At 37.7% G+C, this 18,393-nt stretch overlaps 1 protein-coding gene across 4 annotated transcripts in view; it reads right to left on the bottom strand.

Annotated features, from left to right (window-relative positions):
• Positions 1-642: 642 nt before the first annotated feature.
• Positions 643-18,393, bottom strand: part of PLPPR5 (phospholipid phosphatase related 5) — a 232,395-nt gene continuing 214,644 nt past the window's right edge. For all 4 annotated transcript variants that reach the window (XM_005237254.3, XM_055815099.1, XM_055815100.1 and 1 more), the window contains 3 exons: positions 13,118-13,294; positions 11,332-11,451; positions 643-2,856 (listed from right to left, as the gene is read on the bottom strand). In XM_005237254.3, coding sequence (XP_005237311.2) covers positions 2,824-2,856; positions 11,332-11,451; positions 13,118-13,294 — 330 coding nt within the window. In that variant the 3' untranslated portion in view covers positions 643-2,823. The remainder of the gene's footprint in view (positions 2,857-11,331; positions 11,452-13,117; positions 13,295-18,393) is intronic.

The raw sequence follows: 18,393 nt of genomic DNA, 5'->3' as shown, positions 1-18,393 counted from the left end.
TAAGAGCATCTCACTTATAGAGTCGAGCTGTTTCACTGAAGTACACGCAGGAAAGGTCCACAAGGATCATAAAACCAGCTGCATTCCACACCAATGAAACGGTTCAGTCTCAGTATTTTTGTTAGGGACCACCCTGCACCACAATATTCCCCGAATGAGGGATGATTCTTTTTGTCATAGGCTCCTCACTGGGATTTTTTTAAAAGCAACCACCAAAAAGCCATTTTAGTCAGAAAACGCCAACTTACTTTTTTTTTGGAAATCTGTTCCTACTGAAAGTTTTTTCAGGTCCAGAATGGAAGGGGCAAAGGCCCAAGCTCCAGGGCAGCGGAGAAGTACAGGTGTAATCCTTGTCACTTCTGAAAATCAATGAAAGTAGCATCCAGAGCGTGGCTTGTTCACATCCTGCGGACAGTCCTTCACCAACAGGCTGCTGGACTCTCTTCTGCAATACAGCTCTTCCTCCCCTGTTTTTCAATTTCACCAAAACCACCTCTAAGGAAAGGCAGTTAACTGTGGGAATTCCTGGTTAATTGCGAAAATATAACACCAAATGCAGTCGACATAAGATCATAATTTCATTATATATACACTAACAACCAAAATATATCTGAGGCAGATATATAAAAAAAATCTACTACATATGAATGAAAAATTATTTTATTTAAAAATACATTATACAGCAGAGTGTCTCTCTTGTTTTCTCACTGCTGGTTCACAGAGATAATATGATAAATTTTACCCAAATATTTGACTGGGAAAGATCCTGAGAGAGAAAGAGACCAGTTACAAGCTGATGATATACAGTACACTGAAAAAGAGTAATCTCTTTTAACATAAAAGAATCTCTTGGTAATCTTATAAATCAGATATAAAAAATGCAGGTTTTCTACCATGCAAAAATGAGTGAAGATTTCATTTAAATCTGCACATAGAGAAATCATTAGTACCTTGGACCTTAAATAGCTAGACTAAGGGAAGGGTAAGTGTGCCTAATGTGCCTAAACAAACTTTGGACCTACTACAATTTTGTAAACACATTTGATAGTCTAATAAAGGTGGATTTTCAATCACCTAAGTAACACTGTTGTAGCTAAGGGCTCTATTCTAGGACTTCTCTCCCCACTGGCATATTTCCTCATTCTCTAATTCTCATCTTAGCACAATAACTTCATGAGATAAGCTCTATTGCACTCAAAGATGACTTGGCCTTGCCCTGTTTGCCAAGCACTATTTAGGTAGTTGTATTTTAGTGAAAGCAGAGATTAAATTAAAAAGTAGAAGGCAAGTGTTTCCTGGATGACTATGTGGGGATTTATTAAAATTTGTCATAGAAAATATATACCTAATTCTACAGTCTTATGTTTCAAACATCCTCTAACGATGAGCAATGCACAGGAAATACAGTGAAAATATGGAAAATGTAAGGCCTAGAACGTCCAACAGCCTGCACTGAACATTACGACTCTCACTGTGCCTATAGCGCTAGCATCGTATCAGCTGTTCCTAGAGGAAAACTTTCTGGTAGATGTTAAGAGAACCCTTTAGCATCTACAGTATTTAGATCCATTTGATGCTCAGTTTTTCTAGGACAACATCACTATGAATAGTCAGCAAGACTGTCTTTTGAAGGGGAGACTCAATTCGATTACTCACAGCGATAACAGAGATATGGTAATATTGCCTGATGCTGAAGAAAAAAAAAAAATCAATTCATCAACACTGCACAGACTGACAGGGGTTATTTTTGCAAGAATATGGCCCTAAGACACAAACAGAGATAGAAAGATCTGTAGAGAGAAAGTCTGCCTGTCCTGGTCACTTCAGCTGAAGAAAATTAATGAAGCCATTTTGGTTTTTCCTTGAGTGCTCCAAGATGAAAATGGAGAGTAGGAACTCATATGCACTTTTCTCACTAAGCCAGTGACCCTCTTATCTTAGCACCCATTCTCCCAGCATAGTATCAGGGCGTACAATAAACATGAGCAGATGCAGGCTGCCTTGAAGAATTTGTTAAAACAATTTATGAATAGCACAGCTTCCCATAAGATATGCTGAGCTAAGAATGGAGCCCTTAACCTTTCATGGGATAACATTAGTAATAAAGAATATATCAGTGACCAAACTTTCTATATTATTTTCATTTCTTTTAACCTAGATACATATATATCATCCAAGACATTCAAAAACTACAAAACAACAATTCAACTACAATTATGTCAGGAAAATATCCAAATAAATAAACTTTTAATTATGATACAATACTTATTACAGTAAAAATTGGCATTTTTTTTCTCTTCAAAAGCAGAAGCACCAGTCTTACATATAACATACTGTTTGAATGATATCTTACATGGAATACAGCGTAATACAATGTGCAAACAGCATTTTCATACAGAACATAATATTTGTCTAGTTTTTATACACTGAAATCGCCCTAAATGGAAACAAGTTCATGCTGAATTAAAAATGTAGATTTTAAAAATCAAAGTCAAATCAAAATATGAAGTACTGTTGGAATAGGTACATGAACCATTAAAAACAATGAGAAGCCAAAATAGAGGGTACTGTCAGATAAATATAATTAGCGCTCAGTTTGTCCCATTCCATCAAAAAGTAAACAGTTAACATTTTTTCTAGAAAGTAAAGTGACGTTCTAATATTTAAGAATTCTTCAAAATGTTGGTATCATTATAATGATGTAAAAATCAAGTCAGAAATAGGACTTCTAAAAATTTCTTATTTTTGATACACTGCAATTATCATGTGTGGGCTGTGAAAAGAGATGAAGTCCAATGGAGTGAATATACATCAGCGTCAACATCATGTGACTTCTGCAAAGGCCGTGATGTGGTTCTACGAGTTAAAGGAAAAACAAAGAGATAAAAACCCAGAAACCACACAGACAGACATCAGTCTCCATTGTGAAAACTTCTGCCTCTTGTGCTTTAGGGACAGCCTCATGCTTGGAGATTACTGCAGGATGATGTAATTTAAATTGGACTTCACTGTAGTCCTCTTACTTGCTCCCATAGCAATTCTTTGTTAACCGCTCAAAGACTGGATATGTAAGCATGCTGAACAAAGTAATTAGGTGAGGTGGTTCTACAATATTTCAGTTTTAGATGGGGTTTTTAAAATTAAGCAACAATGTGAATAATTGAGTTAGATGTACTAACTCAATTAGGTTAATGTACTAACTAAAATAAGGTTTTATTTCTACCTTATTCATATTTTAAAGCAAAATTCCTAGAAGTTAAAATTAGTCTCTGACAGATTATAATCTTTTTCAGTGTTATACAATTTTAATGTTGCATTTTTTTTTAAAGATTAATTGCTCCCCATGAGCTCAATGGCACAGAATCAAGTAGTGAAATGCTACAACAGAATTGCATTCAGCAGTTGAGAACTTGTATTCAAAATTTCTTTTTCAGAATCACTGCAGTGTCCTCTTCATTTGCAATGTTATTCTCCTCTTTCCTTCAATGGGACAATTCTTATGAACACAAGGATGTGTATCTGAATGTGAATATACTACATGTGATTCTACACAGTAAGACTGCAGCATCCCAAAGAGCTTTCCTACTTCTTCATGCTCTAACCTAAGCAAGTGCCTCTGCAAATGTTTTGTAGGTAGAGACAATTGCATAATGATGTGCAGGATCCAAAGGAACTGTATGTTCCCTTTAGGCACCAGTACCCTTGACTGCCACCATTTTTTATAAAACATGCAACATGTAAAATTAATAAAGGCAATTTTGATGTTAAGCCATGTGCTTCTTCCCCAGCACAAAAATGCACAGAGGGAAATAATACCACACAAAGCACTGCACATTTCTCTCATCACCTCACCTCCTGGAGCAGACCAAAATCAGAAGCGAGGAGGTACAAGCTGAAGAGCAGCGGCGATGTACGTAACTTATGGAGAGTGCAGCAGACCTCCCTTTTTTTGATTAAAGAGTTGTTCTAAGTCCTTTAGAAAATCCCTTATCACACACCACAGAAAGTGGTAGAGAGAAACAGTGGTCACCAGACAAGTTTATATTTCTCAGTTCTTCTTTAAATCAGATATTTGTCTGTCAGTCTATGCATGGGGAAGCAGGCAGGCATCTTTGATTTTCACATTACAGAAAAGTAGCCCGAGTGGCTGCTATCCTGTGCTTCCTCATTTCCCCCTCTCGAAACAAGGCTGGCAGCTTTGCTCCCTCCCAGTGCACCATAACTGTTCTGTGTCCAGGAGGAGCAGCTCTCTTCCTCCTCCCCTATAATACGAATTTTAGCTCTAGCAATGTTTGTGCAGTATTTTATGACAGCTTTCATAAGAGAACACCACCAAATAATAAGCATCTATATACATTCTTCTCCAAAATAGAAAGAATATATTTTAAATAACAATGATTAAACCACAGCCAGCAGATTTTTTTTAAAAGCATTAGAAAAAAAGTGTGCGACTGCCTGTGAAACGGTTTTCAGTAAACAATACTAGCAAATGTCATTGTTTCCAGATTTTGATTCTGCAGAAGAAATGCAAAATTAGATTTCCTAATTAGAAAGCAAAACATACACATTTCGAAGCATTTTAGTTGGCTGGCCATCTTCTACTTTCAGTACAGGAAAGACATACACTGGGCAACCTCAGTGACTCCAGAGTTGCTGTGAGGCTATTCTGACATTTTCTTCACAGTATTTACTTTATCTTTCCTTACTTAGACCTGAAAATTATCCTGTCAACTTAAACTAGCAGTCTAAAATTATTAATTTTGTTGATAAGTAAGATTGTTTAAAAATAAATGAGGATTTGGAGAAAAAAATATCCTCATTATTTATTCTGATCAATTCTTTCAAGTCCTGCTGTATGCTATCGCTTCCTCTAAGCAACATATATTTGTCTGTGACGCAGAAAACCAAATGCTCTTTCATGTGGCATTAATTCAGTACTGGGTAACTATTACTCTAGGAAAGGAGAATGTGGTTCACACTCCTGCCAGCTATACGTCCAAAATGAGCAGTTCACCATCCTAGGAAGGACTTGCAGAGCACAGGATATAACACAGAAGAAATCATCCTTCCTCCATAAAACCTCAGAGAGAACTGCAAAGCTGCCTATTGCAGAGCTATTGATTTGGACCCTAGCAAAGACTTGTCAATTCATTTCCAACAGGCCCAGCAGGATGATGTGTAACTAGGTCAAAATTAATCACTTGCTGATGGCAAGAATTACTGATACAGATTCATGCAACAGTCAGAGTATTCATGCTTTTTCATGTTATTGTCCCAGGCAAAGCTACAAATAAGCCTTGCTGAGACTCTTTACAGAGAAAAAATAATCAGCAAACAGCATTCCTTTTGAATAACTCCATTTCAACTCTTTTACTATGCTCTTTTACATCTGCTTAAATTTACTGTGACAAAGCTCTGCATGAGACGCTAAGCACCAACCGCAGATTCACACAGATGCAGGAGACAACAAATAACCATGCACAAGACCTCAGCTTCTGCAACTCCATGGGAAATTTTTTCCCTACAGTACTCAAAAGAATTGGAATATGCTGAGGGTCTGCTCAATGGCAGCAGTTTCACAGACAGGCATGCTGGCTTCTGTACTATTAATTCTAAACTGACAGAATCAGTTTGGTGTCAGCACCACATTTACAAAGGATGCTTCATAACCATGCTCTCACACCAGTAACAGAAAATGGAAGCTAAAGGCTAAGCCTTGAGTGCAGGTTTCTGGGGGCAAATGATCCATACCTGTACATCCTCCATTGAGATTTTAATTAATTTCTGTTTCTAAGTGATTTTATAATGTTAAAGCATTGAAAAAAAATCCATGACAACTTTGTGGTTTGCAGTTTTCCTTATGTATATGAAGTATTTTTTATCTGCAATTTTTACTCTGCTCTCATGATTTCAGTTAGAAATATTTTAAGAAGTCATCATCCTAAAAAAGATATTTCCATTTTTGAAAACAGAAATTTGAAAAGTTGTTTGTAGTCCTTCACACAGTAGTTTGTTAAAAGAAATAAAAAAATACTACTGAAGTAGTTCAGGCAAATAATAATGTTCTCATATAATTCTCTGGGTCAGCAAAGTATATTTTATGCTTTCACTGGATGAATCACATTTTTAGATAAAAGAGTGAGATCATGCAAAATTCCCCATTTAAAATGTTGCAGACCTGCACAGAACGCTGCTGCCACACTGCATCTGCCTTTGCTTCAATTCCACACTCACTCATGTGCGCTCTTGCGCACATACGTTTATTGCCTTATATGAAGACGTTCAAAACGGTCCATTCCTGATATCCAGGAGAAGAACCTAACGATGCGTGCTTTGAGGGAGTTTCGTTGCAAAGGATCTTCTTGATTATTACCAATACTTTGATTCTTTAACACCTAAAAACATGTATATTTGAGGCAGTCACACTGAATATAATGTTCCATTTCCTATGTTTAAGTATCATTTTATTTGAACATTGTGTGTGATCACAGTTTGCATTCAAACACAAGTAATTCTGCACAGTCCCCCAGAAGCAGATTTAAGCAGAAGAGCAGGACATGAGTGCAAATTCAAATGCTTCAAATTGAAACAAAATTGGTTACTATCTTTTATGAGCTGCCTCTCCTGGGTACCCATTTCTATGCATGAAACAATGTTGTATTGTGCCTCCTTTAACATACTGTATTATCAAGAGAGAACTGTTATGACAACAGAAAAGCAAAAACCTGCCTATAAGCTCATTAAGCATGTGGAGTCTAGTAAAGCCATCCGGGAGATACACATACATGTACTAAAACACTGGATGGATACCTACAAATGCCTTTGGACATTAAGCACAACAGTATGTGGATACTTCTCAACTAAAATATTTTCAAGCAACAGACACAGACACAAACCCTCTCCCCCATTTTTTGTGCTTTGCTTTCAACAAAACTGTGAGCTCAGTGATCTGGAGAGCCCCAGGGACAGACCTGACTCCCTAGGCCATGCTGCGTGTACACGAATGCATATACCAAGGAAAGACTTCTTAGTACCAAAATGCATAAGGCCAAGGGAAAAGCAGTAACACTGAGAATTAAAAATCAAAATACTATTTTCTGTCACTGTGAATAAGTTGTTCTACATCTCATGAATAATCAAGATAGAGTAAATGGAAAAAAACATTATACCCTAAAACCAGAAGGGGAATGCTTCCCCACTTTTAATATACTACCAGAATTCATTTGAATATCTATACCTACTATCATTAAATTTTTTTATCATCTCCATTAACAACAGAACAAGAATTACAGTATCAAACTCAACAGGATTTTTGGGACAATTAACCCTGATAGTAACTAGCAATTGGTACAACAGGCAACAAGAAAGTCACATAATATGAGAAGAATTCCAAATACTTGTCACCATTAAAACTTATAAATGGCTGAGAAAGAGACACTAAACTATCTGTTTCTAGCTCACAGTCATGCTGGAGAGTCAGTCTTATGGGTGGAGTATGAGAAACTTCATTGCAACAAGGAGCGGTGACTCTGTTTGGGAACATGGTTTTGGCATTGCTGATGGAAGAAGCACTATGAAAGAATACAAGCAGAGACTTTTGCGGTCACAGCACTGCAAAGAACCCACTGTGCAAATAAGTAATGTTGAACAGCTACAGAAAGCACTGATGATCAGACACAGTAATCATCTCATCCCACAGAAGGTGAACCATTGTGCCCCTCCTAACCCACCCCTTCCTTCTAAAACCTCTTACCTCAGTATTCTGTCTACTGCCTCAGTTAGTTCTCAAATGCTTCATGTTCCCTTTGTATTTGATTTTTTCAAAGATGGACTACTTATTAAAAAAAAAAAAAGGCTAGGAGAGCCAGCAGCTACTACAAGACACGTACGAGCCCTCTGTAAGCCCTGACCAATTTCAAGTGACTTCAGCACGAAATAATGTCAGACTCCCTTGAAACAGGAAAAAATACTTTGTGACTGCACTGGATGGAGCTGAACTTTAAACTCCTCCAGGTACCACCCAGAATAGCTGTTCAGTAACTCTCGCAAAAGAAAAGGAGTCTCCAACCTTGACTGTGGAATACAGCACCCTCTCTGTAGGAGAGTGCTGGCTAACTGAAACACAAATTGTCTTGTAAGAGACAAAGAAGGTCAGAGACAGGAGAGAAAAAGCAGCAGATTGGTGAGTGATGAGATTTCTTGGCTTCCATTCTTTTCATTAATTCTGAGGATGAATGTACTTAAGGTGAAAGCAGTAAGTCTGCATTGCTGAGCCAGCTCTGGCAAGGATTCTTCAAGGAGACACTCTGCAACTATGACTTATTTGAGTACATGAGAAGTGGGTACCCATGCAGAACAGCTTAATCATCTGCACGCACCACAATTAAACAGAAGTGTCATGCAAACAGTGATCTACCCTTGTCATTAACCGGCAGCAGCTCAATTCAGAATATTACAAGTACACTTATTCCTATTTAAGTGCACTTCAAGCGTAGCTCTTGACCTCCACCAGAACTCAAGACAGCAGCAGCATGGAGAGCATGCCAAAAGCAGTCATTCTCCAGCAGGAAAAATCATTAGAATAGCCAGTAGCTGATCTGGAAACATGAAAATAAGGTGCTTCCAGGTCTCCGTGATGCACCATGTTCTTATTCATTTACAGTGAATTTAGAACAAAATAGCAATGAGTGTGGTCCCATCTGGAAGGTATTTCTAATGAAGTCATTCTTTAAGACAGCATCTTTGAATTGCTAGCTCCCAGATACCCATATAGTTACTATTTTTAAATACCAATAACAGAGTTGCATTGCTTCATGCTAGCACTGCCTTAGCCCATGATAACTTCAGTCGGTCAGGATTTGTGCTACTCTTAGTAGCCAATTTCTGACAGTTGTATTTAATACTGGCACAGAAGCTTGCAGACTGAGAATAAGGAAAAACTGATTTTAAATAAGCCAAATGTAAATGTATGTGCATTCAGAATATGGCACTGGAACAGCCCTAACTGAAATGTAGTGAAAAGTAACTTGCACATAGCTAAAGTAGGCACAGGCAAGTATTAAGCACCCCTCTCTCTCTAGAGAACAAAGGACATAAGAAATGGAAAGGAGTTAAAAAGCAAAGGTTAAGTTAATAATTCTTGTAGTGATGGTAGTTAACTGGGATGGCTCAATTTAGGCCTTAGCTTCACAGAAGTGTTCTTCTTAGTGCTTTTTATTTAAAAGGTTCGGCTTCTATCTAAAACTTTAGACTGAATATTAAAAATAATAATAAAAAAATCCAAAAAACCTCACCACCTAAAGCACTAATATGTAATTAAATTTTTCATCAAATATTAAAATTTAAACTTTCTGAGACTGGAAACAGAAGAAAGCATTTCCCAACAAATAGCAAAGTCTCCACATTATCATCCTCCCATCTCATCCTCTCTGTCTGGAAAGGAGAAAGGCTTTGCAGCATAGACAAAGATGAACCCATCCACTGAGATCTCACCAAGTGTAACACCCTATGGGCAGAATCCAATTTAAATATCTAGACAGAAGTTCCATAACAGTAAATAGCTATCCTCTACTGCCAGGAATATGGGTTTAGAAAGAAGTTCATCCATATAATAGTGTCCCGGGCAGTTCACAAACAGTAGAGGTCATTCTCAAGCAAAGCAAACATTATCCTGCCACCACCCTTCCACACTCTTCCATAGCTTTCCCCACATCTCAAATGTGCCTAGGCCAAGTCTCAGGAAAAGAGCGAAAGGGGGCCAATTCAGGTAGAAAGACTAAGTTCACATGAGGTCTTTATTTCCAGAAAAAAAAAAAAAATTCAACAGCCAGAGAAAGTACATTTATTATCTATGATGGCTTTTGAGCCACAGAAATAGCTTCTATTGCAGGAGAGCCTAGCGCATAAATAAGACATACTCTTATTAACGTGGTATGTCTAGGCCAACTGACATCTTGTTCTGTTTTGACATTTTACAGAAAGTTTACTGAATGGATTGTTTTGAAGATACACATTCATCATTAAATGCTTGTTCAAGCAAATGAAATTGCCCTCCTTGTGACAAGGTATCAGCAGAAGTAGCTTAGACACATTTGGTTCAAAAAGGCACGTTAGATCATTCTGAAAATAAATCTTTCTTTTAGGGATAGGAATGACAAACCTAGGGCTAGCAGCGATTCTTACTAAAGGACAACTTCCACCAGTTCCAAGTGACTCAGACTGGGAAGTGGTTAAAAACACTTCTTATGTTTAATATGGAAGAAATATCAGGAGTAATTTGGATTTAAAACAATGTCATAGAAACATACTTTTGGCGCCCTACTCAGTGCAGAATTGTTTACTATCTTCAAACACAGACAATAACACAAGAGACTTTAACAAGTAATGACAGATAAAGTCATTAGAAAAAGTAGAATTGCTTTCAAACTTTGTATCAGTAGTTCAAACTTCCCCCTGGTAAAAACATCTAAAATGTTTCATTATTTGGTTATGCTATCTATTTCAGTGCTTGTTTGCTCATAAAATTATTTAGACATAATCTTACCTGACACACAGTACAACATGACCTTCAAAAAACCATGATTTTGTATTACAGGAAACTCAAATAAGCTTTCAACACACCACAGTACTTGCTCATGCAAAAAGTCTTGGCATATGCAGGAGACTATCACTGGCATGTAATCCAAAATCCCATTTGCTATGGCAAGTGATCATGGCTCCGGTCCAGTTACTGTATGACCCATGTTACTCCCCATTATTATCACGTTCATTAAGTTGTTCGCCCTGCTAGCGCAGATGTCAGATCCCCAGAGTTTCCAAGTGGGTGCCCTGTCCTGAGGCTAGCATGGGGCTGCTGATAAAAGCCCCACAGCTGATCTGGAAGGGAATGCATCCCATGCTCTACACTAACCTGAGGACATACCCCCAAGAAACAGGACAAGTGCCACTAGTACCTAAATTGCATAACCTCTTGGGCTCAGGGGTTAGAATTCTATTCTAAGCACCTCAAACTCTGTGGACTCTCAGCCACAGTGTTAACCAAACTCACTTGAGGAACACAAGGGAAGGTGGCCTCAGATCTGCTCAGCCTGACTCCAGGACCTCAGTGGTGGCTACAGCAGTAAACTGGACTGGTATTTAGTGATTGCTCTTGGAGGCGATACGAAGAGTCTCCCAAGGAGTGTCTCTCAATTTTTCTTTTCTTTCTCCTTCACTGCCATGTCTCCTTACTTTAAATCTGATTACCCTGGCACACTTGTCAAGATAGTTTGGGATCATCTTTCCAGGAAAACTACATTTTATTTAATTGGGTTTTAAAAAGTCAAACTTTACCTTTTCTAAAGGGCTTTCTACTCGGGGTATGCTGATCATGGGCATCTGGGCCAGATTTTCCATATGAGAACGTTCATGTTCTGGCTGACGTCCTCTGAAGTTATTTACCACACAAACAACCTAGAAGGTATTAGAAGATAAACAGAACAGCTAAGGAACAACTCATTTTTTTGAGCTTTGATCCTGACATCTATAATTAGGCAGAACTGACACCAGCTTTAGTCACAGCTTACACTAGAGACACAGAAATGTGAAGTTCATGTTTTACAGAAAATCCTTAATTAATATTTCAAGACAAAATATTTTCAACCAATTCATCGTTACACGCATCATCCGAGAACTAAAAAACCCTCTTAAAAAGCAAATGCATTACTGAAGCTGAATAATAGAATACCAATTACTAGCAAGGTAATGAACAGATGTCCAGAGCACATGCAGCAGAACACGGCAAACACCCTATGTTCCTATTGAAGGGCCAGTACCATCTAAGTTTTGACCAGCAAAGACGTTCTCAAATGGAGAGTGAGAAAGGGAGAATGAGGCGGCAAGGACCATCCCCAAATTTGAACTAAACTCTAAACCAGCTCAGGGCGGCACTGACTCACACAGGGATTTAGGGATGTGATATATACCAGTTTGTTAGTGTTTCTACTAACTCAGACGTTCAACTGGGCAGCAATGTTTGCCCATTGTATTTTCTTCAAAATACAGCTCAATTTGATGTCATGTTACTCCAAGGAGTTTATGCAATATACATCACAAAATATAAGAAAAAATGCTGGGACGCATTTCTATTCTGTTCTCTTTTATGACTTTAGGGGCACAGACAGAATGGAAAAACTTCTTAAAAATGAACAACCAAATTTAACTCCTGGACTACTTGTGTGGAAGGGAACATTTGGAAGTGCAAGCAGGCATATTTTAATAGAGACCTAAAGGTGCCCTCACATTTCTCTGAAGAGTGAAAACACCCAATTCAGCCATCGCTGTGAGATTTCTCAGCCAAGCCAAACCTTCAGATCCAAGATCTTGAGATCAAGACCTTGAGATCAAGACCTTGAGATCCAAGAATTAAGCTCAAAAGTGTTTTCATGGTGAAAAAAAATCCAAGATCTATTTAGTACTATTGCAAGTTTGCCTGTCTGGCAGCTTGTAGGTAGTAAACAGCAGTAACTATTCTATGCCATAGTCTCACACTGAAGTTATCAGTGAAAGTGATTAACAGATTAGCGGCAGCTTTCTGACACAGACACTAGTCATTGTGAACTATGACTAATGATCTGGTTTTGGAACACAGTTCCAGAAAAAGAACAAGGATTTTTTGATACAGAATAACAAAATTTCAGTGTCAACCTAAGTCAGCAGCAAAGAAATTCAACAGGGTTACCTTAAAGCTGGAAAAGAAATGTTACTTGTTCTCTGATCAGCGTAGATATTACTATACTGAGTTTAGTACTTTATACATGAAATCATAACTAGACATTTTTCTGACAGGTATACACTTAAAGTGGGACTTGGTGTAAAAATCATTGGTTGAAATGCTACAATCTGTTTATAAGGAAGTCTTAAAATAGATAATTTTGTCAGTCCTTTCTTGACTTCACATTTCTGAGTGTGTATAAATCTAATTTAAGGAAACTGATATTTAATTGAAAACAAAAAATTAAACACACCTCTTTTGCCATTTAGTTGTCTGAAAAGTCAGGCTACTATTTTTTATTTTTTTAAGAGATACAAATTTAAACACTTTTTTTTTCAGGCACAAATGACACCAATATACACTTACCAAAAATACTGCTATAGATATTCCGATTATAAATCCTGCTATTACATCTGACCAGTGATTTCGATACTCTGCTACTCTGTTGATTCCAGTAAGGAAAGCCAAGCACATTAAGCCCAAACACAGAACAGGTTTTGCAAGCCTTGTTCCTCTGGCTTTTACTGTGTTGGTGATATACATCTGAAAATCAGAAAGGAAGAAAGTATAAGACTGATTGATATCTCCCACTAATTGGTGAATAAACCCTCTACATTTTGTTTGAATAGACTGTTTATTTGGCACTTCCCCTCCCCTCCCTCCCGGGATACAGAAAAGGAATTAGACGATACAGCAAAATTACATTTTATGTGAACCTGAAAAGCCCCCATAACAACAGGCAAATTACACAATCCCATTCTATTACTCCAAATCTATGTATTTATCTATAAGAGAGGTAAGCAGACTGATTTTTCACTGTGCAGCATTGACAATAGAAAAAGATCTTTACCCTAAAAGGGGCTACCTCAAGGTCTTGTTTTTATTACCAAATGCCTTTCTTCATCATATACAACTTCTCCATGTGATTAACTAGAGATTTGTCAAAAAGCAGTGAAATTTGAACTAAATGCCAGCATATTTTTTATAAATCTATTGTATAAATAATGTGGAATAGTTTCAACCAGTGCTGAACCAATACAACTCTGTTCTTCACAGATGGTGACTGAGGATGTTTAGTACCAATCCCTCCCAGCACACAAACCAATCTAAATGCAGAAACTTTGATTTCTCAGTTTGATGCATAAATCTGCTCTGCTTGCAGTCTAACTCTCCCTGAGCAATACTGCTGAATTAAAAACATTGCCTCATGACAGAGCAGCTCTTCTTCCCTAAGGGTGCATTAGGGACTATTAGGTTTAAGCCAGCACTTTCCAAGCTCTGATGGGCCAGTGGTAGAAATTAATACCAAATCTTTGAATTTTCTTTCTCTTGAATCTTGACATAGAGCTGCTTGGAAGTTCCCCCCCTGAAAAATTATACTTAACTAACAAGATTTTTGAGGGGGAAAAAAAATATTTACTTTCTGCAGATGTTTCTGCAATAAACCACTGAAATCCCTAAAAACTTCACACTTAGATAGACTTGAAGTTTTTAGATTGAAGAATGTAAATATTTTCTGTGGAGTTTCACTACAGACTCCGTTGCCATCACTTAGAACTGCAAAGGGAAACAGATGAATCTGCATTGAAGAACCAGTTCATTTTTGGCTAAGGAATGGGCAGACCTCTTTTTCTGTATGTGTACTCTCTGAAATTTCTGTTGAATTTACTGGGTAATCAGTTACGAAGTGCTGCAATAATCTAGTCAAGAAGTCAAAAAAGCATGGTTACAGTTACAATAAATCAAGTGTAGGAAGTAGTGGCCAGAGCTTACCTGAAAAAAGCAACATCTGACAGTAATTTTATTTAAAACACTAGAGAAAGATCCATTAGAGGATGAATCAAAGCTTAAGCTTAAAATCACAGCAGAGTACTGCAACACATACATCTTCAGTGTACCTTATGTGATAAACAGCAAACTAGTAGCAAGTTTTCAACTAACACAGACAGAGCAAAAGGTTTGAAAGAGTTTTATTGTGTATCTCCAACTCACCTTTCTCCTCTCTTCTTCCTAGACCATTTCAGAAATAGTTTCTCCCTTTGCTGACTATCCTTTTACCTTAGCTCCTTATATTTTCGCAGGTTCTCTTCAGAAAGTTACTCTTACCATGTGGAATGCTGATATGACAACCCCAACTTTGATTTCCAGCTTTTTAGCCCCACTGGTTTTCTTCAAGCTACAGACAGAGCAGTACTACTCAGCAACACTATTTTAGTGGGTCTCTGTACTCCTGGATACTACTACCATTACCCACATTCACACTACCTGCTAGAACATCTGGTGCTAGGGAAAACATTCCAATCTTTGGAATATGCTGGAAGACCACCAAATTTCAAATGCAGCTTGGGTGAAGTTAACACAGGGAAGTTGACAGGAAGCTATCCTCCATTTAATACTGTATTGTGGCATACTAAATCAAAATTATACTGAGAAGAAAAAAATCAACTCAAAAAAGAGTGTACCTTGTTTAAGGCAGGCTTCAGTGGCAGATTTCAGTTATCTATAACACCTGGTCATTGCCCATGAAGATGATCTCAATTTTTATGAAGTCAAAATATATTGTAATACTTGATTCTGCAGTACTTCAGTCAAACTTCAACATTTTAATTACAAAGCTAAACTGAAAAGTGCTCTGCAGAAAATTCTCAGAATCTTCTTACAATTAAGCATGTCCTTCATATCCCTACTCACACAAAGCACTAAGTGAGCAAAAACAACTGCAGACTCGTGCTGTGCCTCACATGAGTAAACACCTCCATTTGCTGAATCTCTTCCTGTACGTGCAGTCAAGATTGTCATGCCCAGTCCACTAATCAAAATAACCTGAGGGTTCTGCGAGCATAGGTACCATTTCTATCTTTTCTTTAAAGAACAGATACCACTGATGTTAATAGGATTATATAAAATTTTAAAAGAATCAATAGAAACAGGGTCATTTTTTTCTGAAAGAGTGCAGCAAAAAGCCTGTATATTTGCAAAACTCGACATAGCAAATTAGGCTTTTTCAAGGCAGGAAGGATGCCCATTTTTAAACTTGGCCTCTTGCAGCTCTAGTACAATATATTAACACAGCCAACTCAGTCAAAGATCCGATTTCCACTAAGAATAAAATATAATTAAGCAGTTGTTTTCTTCTTGATTCTGGAAGGAAAGCTATAAACCCTCGCAGTCAGTAATTGACAAAGAATAAATTTCTTGAAAAGATGACAAGATTTTTCTTCTCTTACTTTTCATAAATATTAAATGCAGTATCAACAAAGGAGAATGGCTCAGTCATTTAAAACATTAGTGGGAACGAATGACAAGATAAGTCTTTACATGGCTAAAGACGTTTACTGAACAAGTCCATCTCAGTTCCTTTTAGGAACTGAAATTGGGAGAGGAGGAATCTAATTAAAGAAATATTTAAAATTAGTCAACAGCAAGACCAACAGCAGAGATTTTGTATGTAAGGTCAGGGACTGATACAGTAGTTAGAATTAATTTTGCTGGCTGCACATTCTCCTGTGACACCAGATCAGCAGTACATCTCCTCTTGAAGAATATCTGCTATTGCTGTTCCTTTTTCCCTGAAATAAGATTTTAGTATGAAAAGATATGAACGTGATACCAGCAAGCAGACACTGGCAGAGCATCATATAAGGAGGTGGATGTTTTCTGATAATTCTATATACCAATATTTACTAGATTTTCAGGAAAACACACACATTTAACCTTCAGTCTTCAAGATGCTGGAAGTGATGTCTTCAGAGAACCTCATAAATCGAAAGAAAAAATTTAATTGAAGTTGTTTTGAAAATAAGTATTTGAAAGTCAGAAGCATCATGATCACCAAAGACAAAGCTACCTGTGAGATTTCTGACATGGCTGTCTCATGTCATAATTTAAGGAACAATCATAGCGTTGTCACTTAGCTTGTACTGGGAAAGCTTTCAAAAGTATCATGTTGCAAGTCTGACTCATGTGAAGTACGTCCTAAATCCAGCGCAAACAAAATCATTCCAAAATACCAACCGAAGAATAGAAATTGTATGTCAAGTGATGGACAAAGTGGCCTGGCCTCCTGGGCTATGCTGCAAGCTCTTCCTAGCTGTCTTCTTTTAGCCATCTTCAGGCTCGCCCACACAAACATCTACGTTCACGAAACACACACCTAAGAGGTCCCAGAGTCCCCTTTTAGTTACAGTGGAGCTACTCATCAGGCTGGGTGCATCAGCCAGGAACAAGGTTTATTTTCCTAGCTGATTTCCCAGCCTAAGGCCCAGGGATGTGGGTAGGAAGATCCTCTCTCTGCTTGCTGTTTTGGTCCTCCCTGAAGCAGATGGTCTGGGGGACTGACAAAGAGACAGACAAGTCCATTAGTGGGCAGAGAATAATGACTCATGAAATGACAAGCAGAAAGAGAAAGGAATCACTCTACAGGCACCTATCCCAGCCAGTGCTCCAAATATAAATTATCTCATGTTTTGTTTTGCTTTTATAATGTGTTGTTTTTAAAGAAAAAAAAATCTTGAACTATTAATGTAATATAAGTAGCGTTATAGATATTCCACCTGATGAACACACAACTTTCAATAGTCATTATCCCTACAAGAAAAGACACTTCGAGATGAAAAAGCTGAGAAAGCAGTGGCCTATAGTGGATGGTACTCTATAACCAGGTTCAATGTTTAGTTAGAATCCTGTTTGATATTCTAAAAGCTCTTCAGTTTCCTCAATTAATAATTGTTGGGTCAGGTTATTTCTAGAGCAAATCACAGTCATATTCTCAAATCATCTGGGCCTTTCTGCAACTGCCCACTGAAGATTTTTTTTTTTTAGTGCTTTTGAAGCCTCCTCCAGTTTTCCTCATAAGTTTTGCAGTAATTATTGATGACCCTAGACAAAAATTGGCTTTCAAAGTCAGGGGTCTGGGTTGGCAAAAGGACAAGAAAGCTCCAGAAATGCTGGACCTTACTATTAAGTTTCCCACTATGAGCTCCCCACAGTTGTAACTAAACAACTAGAGAAGAAAAGAGGTATCCTTCAATCTACCAGGATTGTAAGCTATACCCAAATATTAATTAAAGCTGATTCAATCTACAGAGGTCATTATCTTGAGCAATTGAACTGTAATGAAGAACTGACTGACAAGAAATACCTAGAGGTCTTTAGATAAAAACCTGAATCAAATTGAAATGTTATTTTGCTATCCAGCCCGAAAGTAACGCAGTCAATGTATGAAGCCTGTGATATATGTTGTACAATCAGTATTGAGGGACTTTTACTTGCTGCACTAGATGCTGAAAAATAAATTCCAATTTCCTACCACTGCCCCTGAAAAGCAGCAAAAAAAATCCTTTAATTCTTCAAGTTCCTAACAAAAAATGGACAAAGCAGACTCAATAAGGTGGTGCTGCTACTCCTTTTCCTCCTGAACACTCCCCTGCACAAGCCTATCAAAGACAGGCCTGTCACACCTCTGCCAGTTGCCCATTGAGCAGAAACCAGACAGTCACTTCAAGACAAAGGAAAGGTGAGACAACACCTACACTTATAGACTGGAGTGACATGGAGCAGAACATCACCATGTTGCCACCACTGTGACCCAGACTGCCTTGCTGTCTTTTCACAGTGACTTATAAACACAGTGAACAGCAAAA

This window comes from Falco peregrinus, chromosome 10 (genome assembly GCF_023634155.1).
Source record: "Falco peregrinus isolate bFalPer1 chromosome 10, bFalPer1.pri, whole genome shotgun sequence".
NCBI lineage: Eukaryota > Metazoa > Chordata > Aves > Falconiformes > Falconidae > Falco > Falco peregrinus.
The sequence above is the reverse complement of the archived record's forward strand: the minus strand, read 5'-3'. Positions and strand labels throughout refer to the sequence as shown.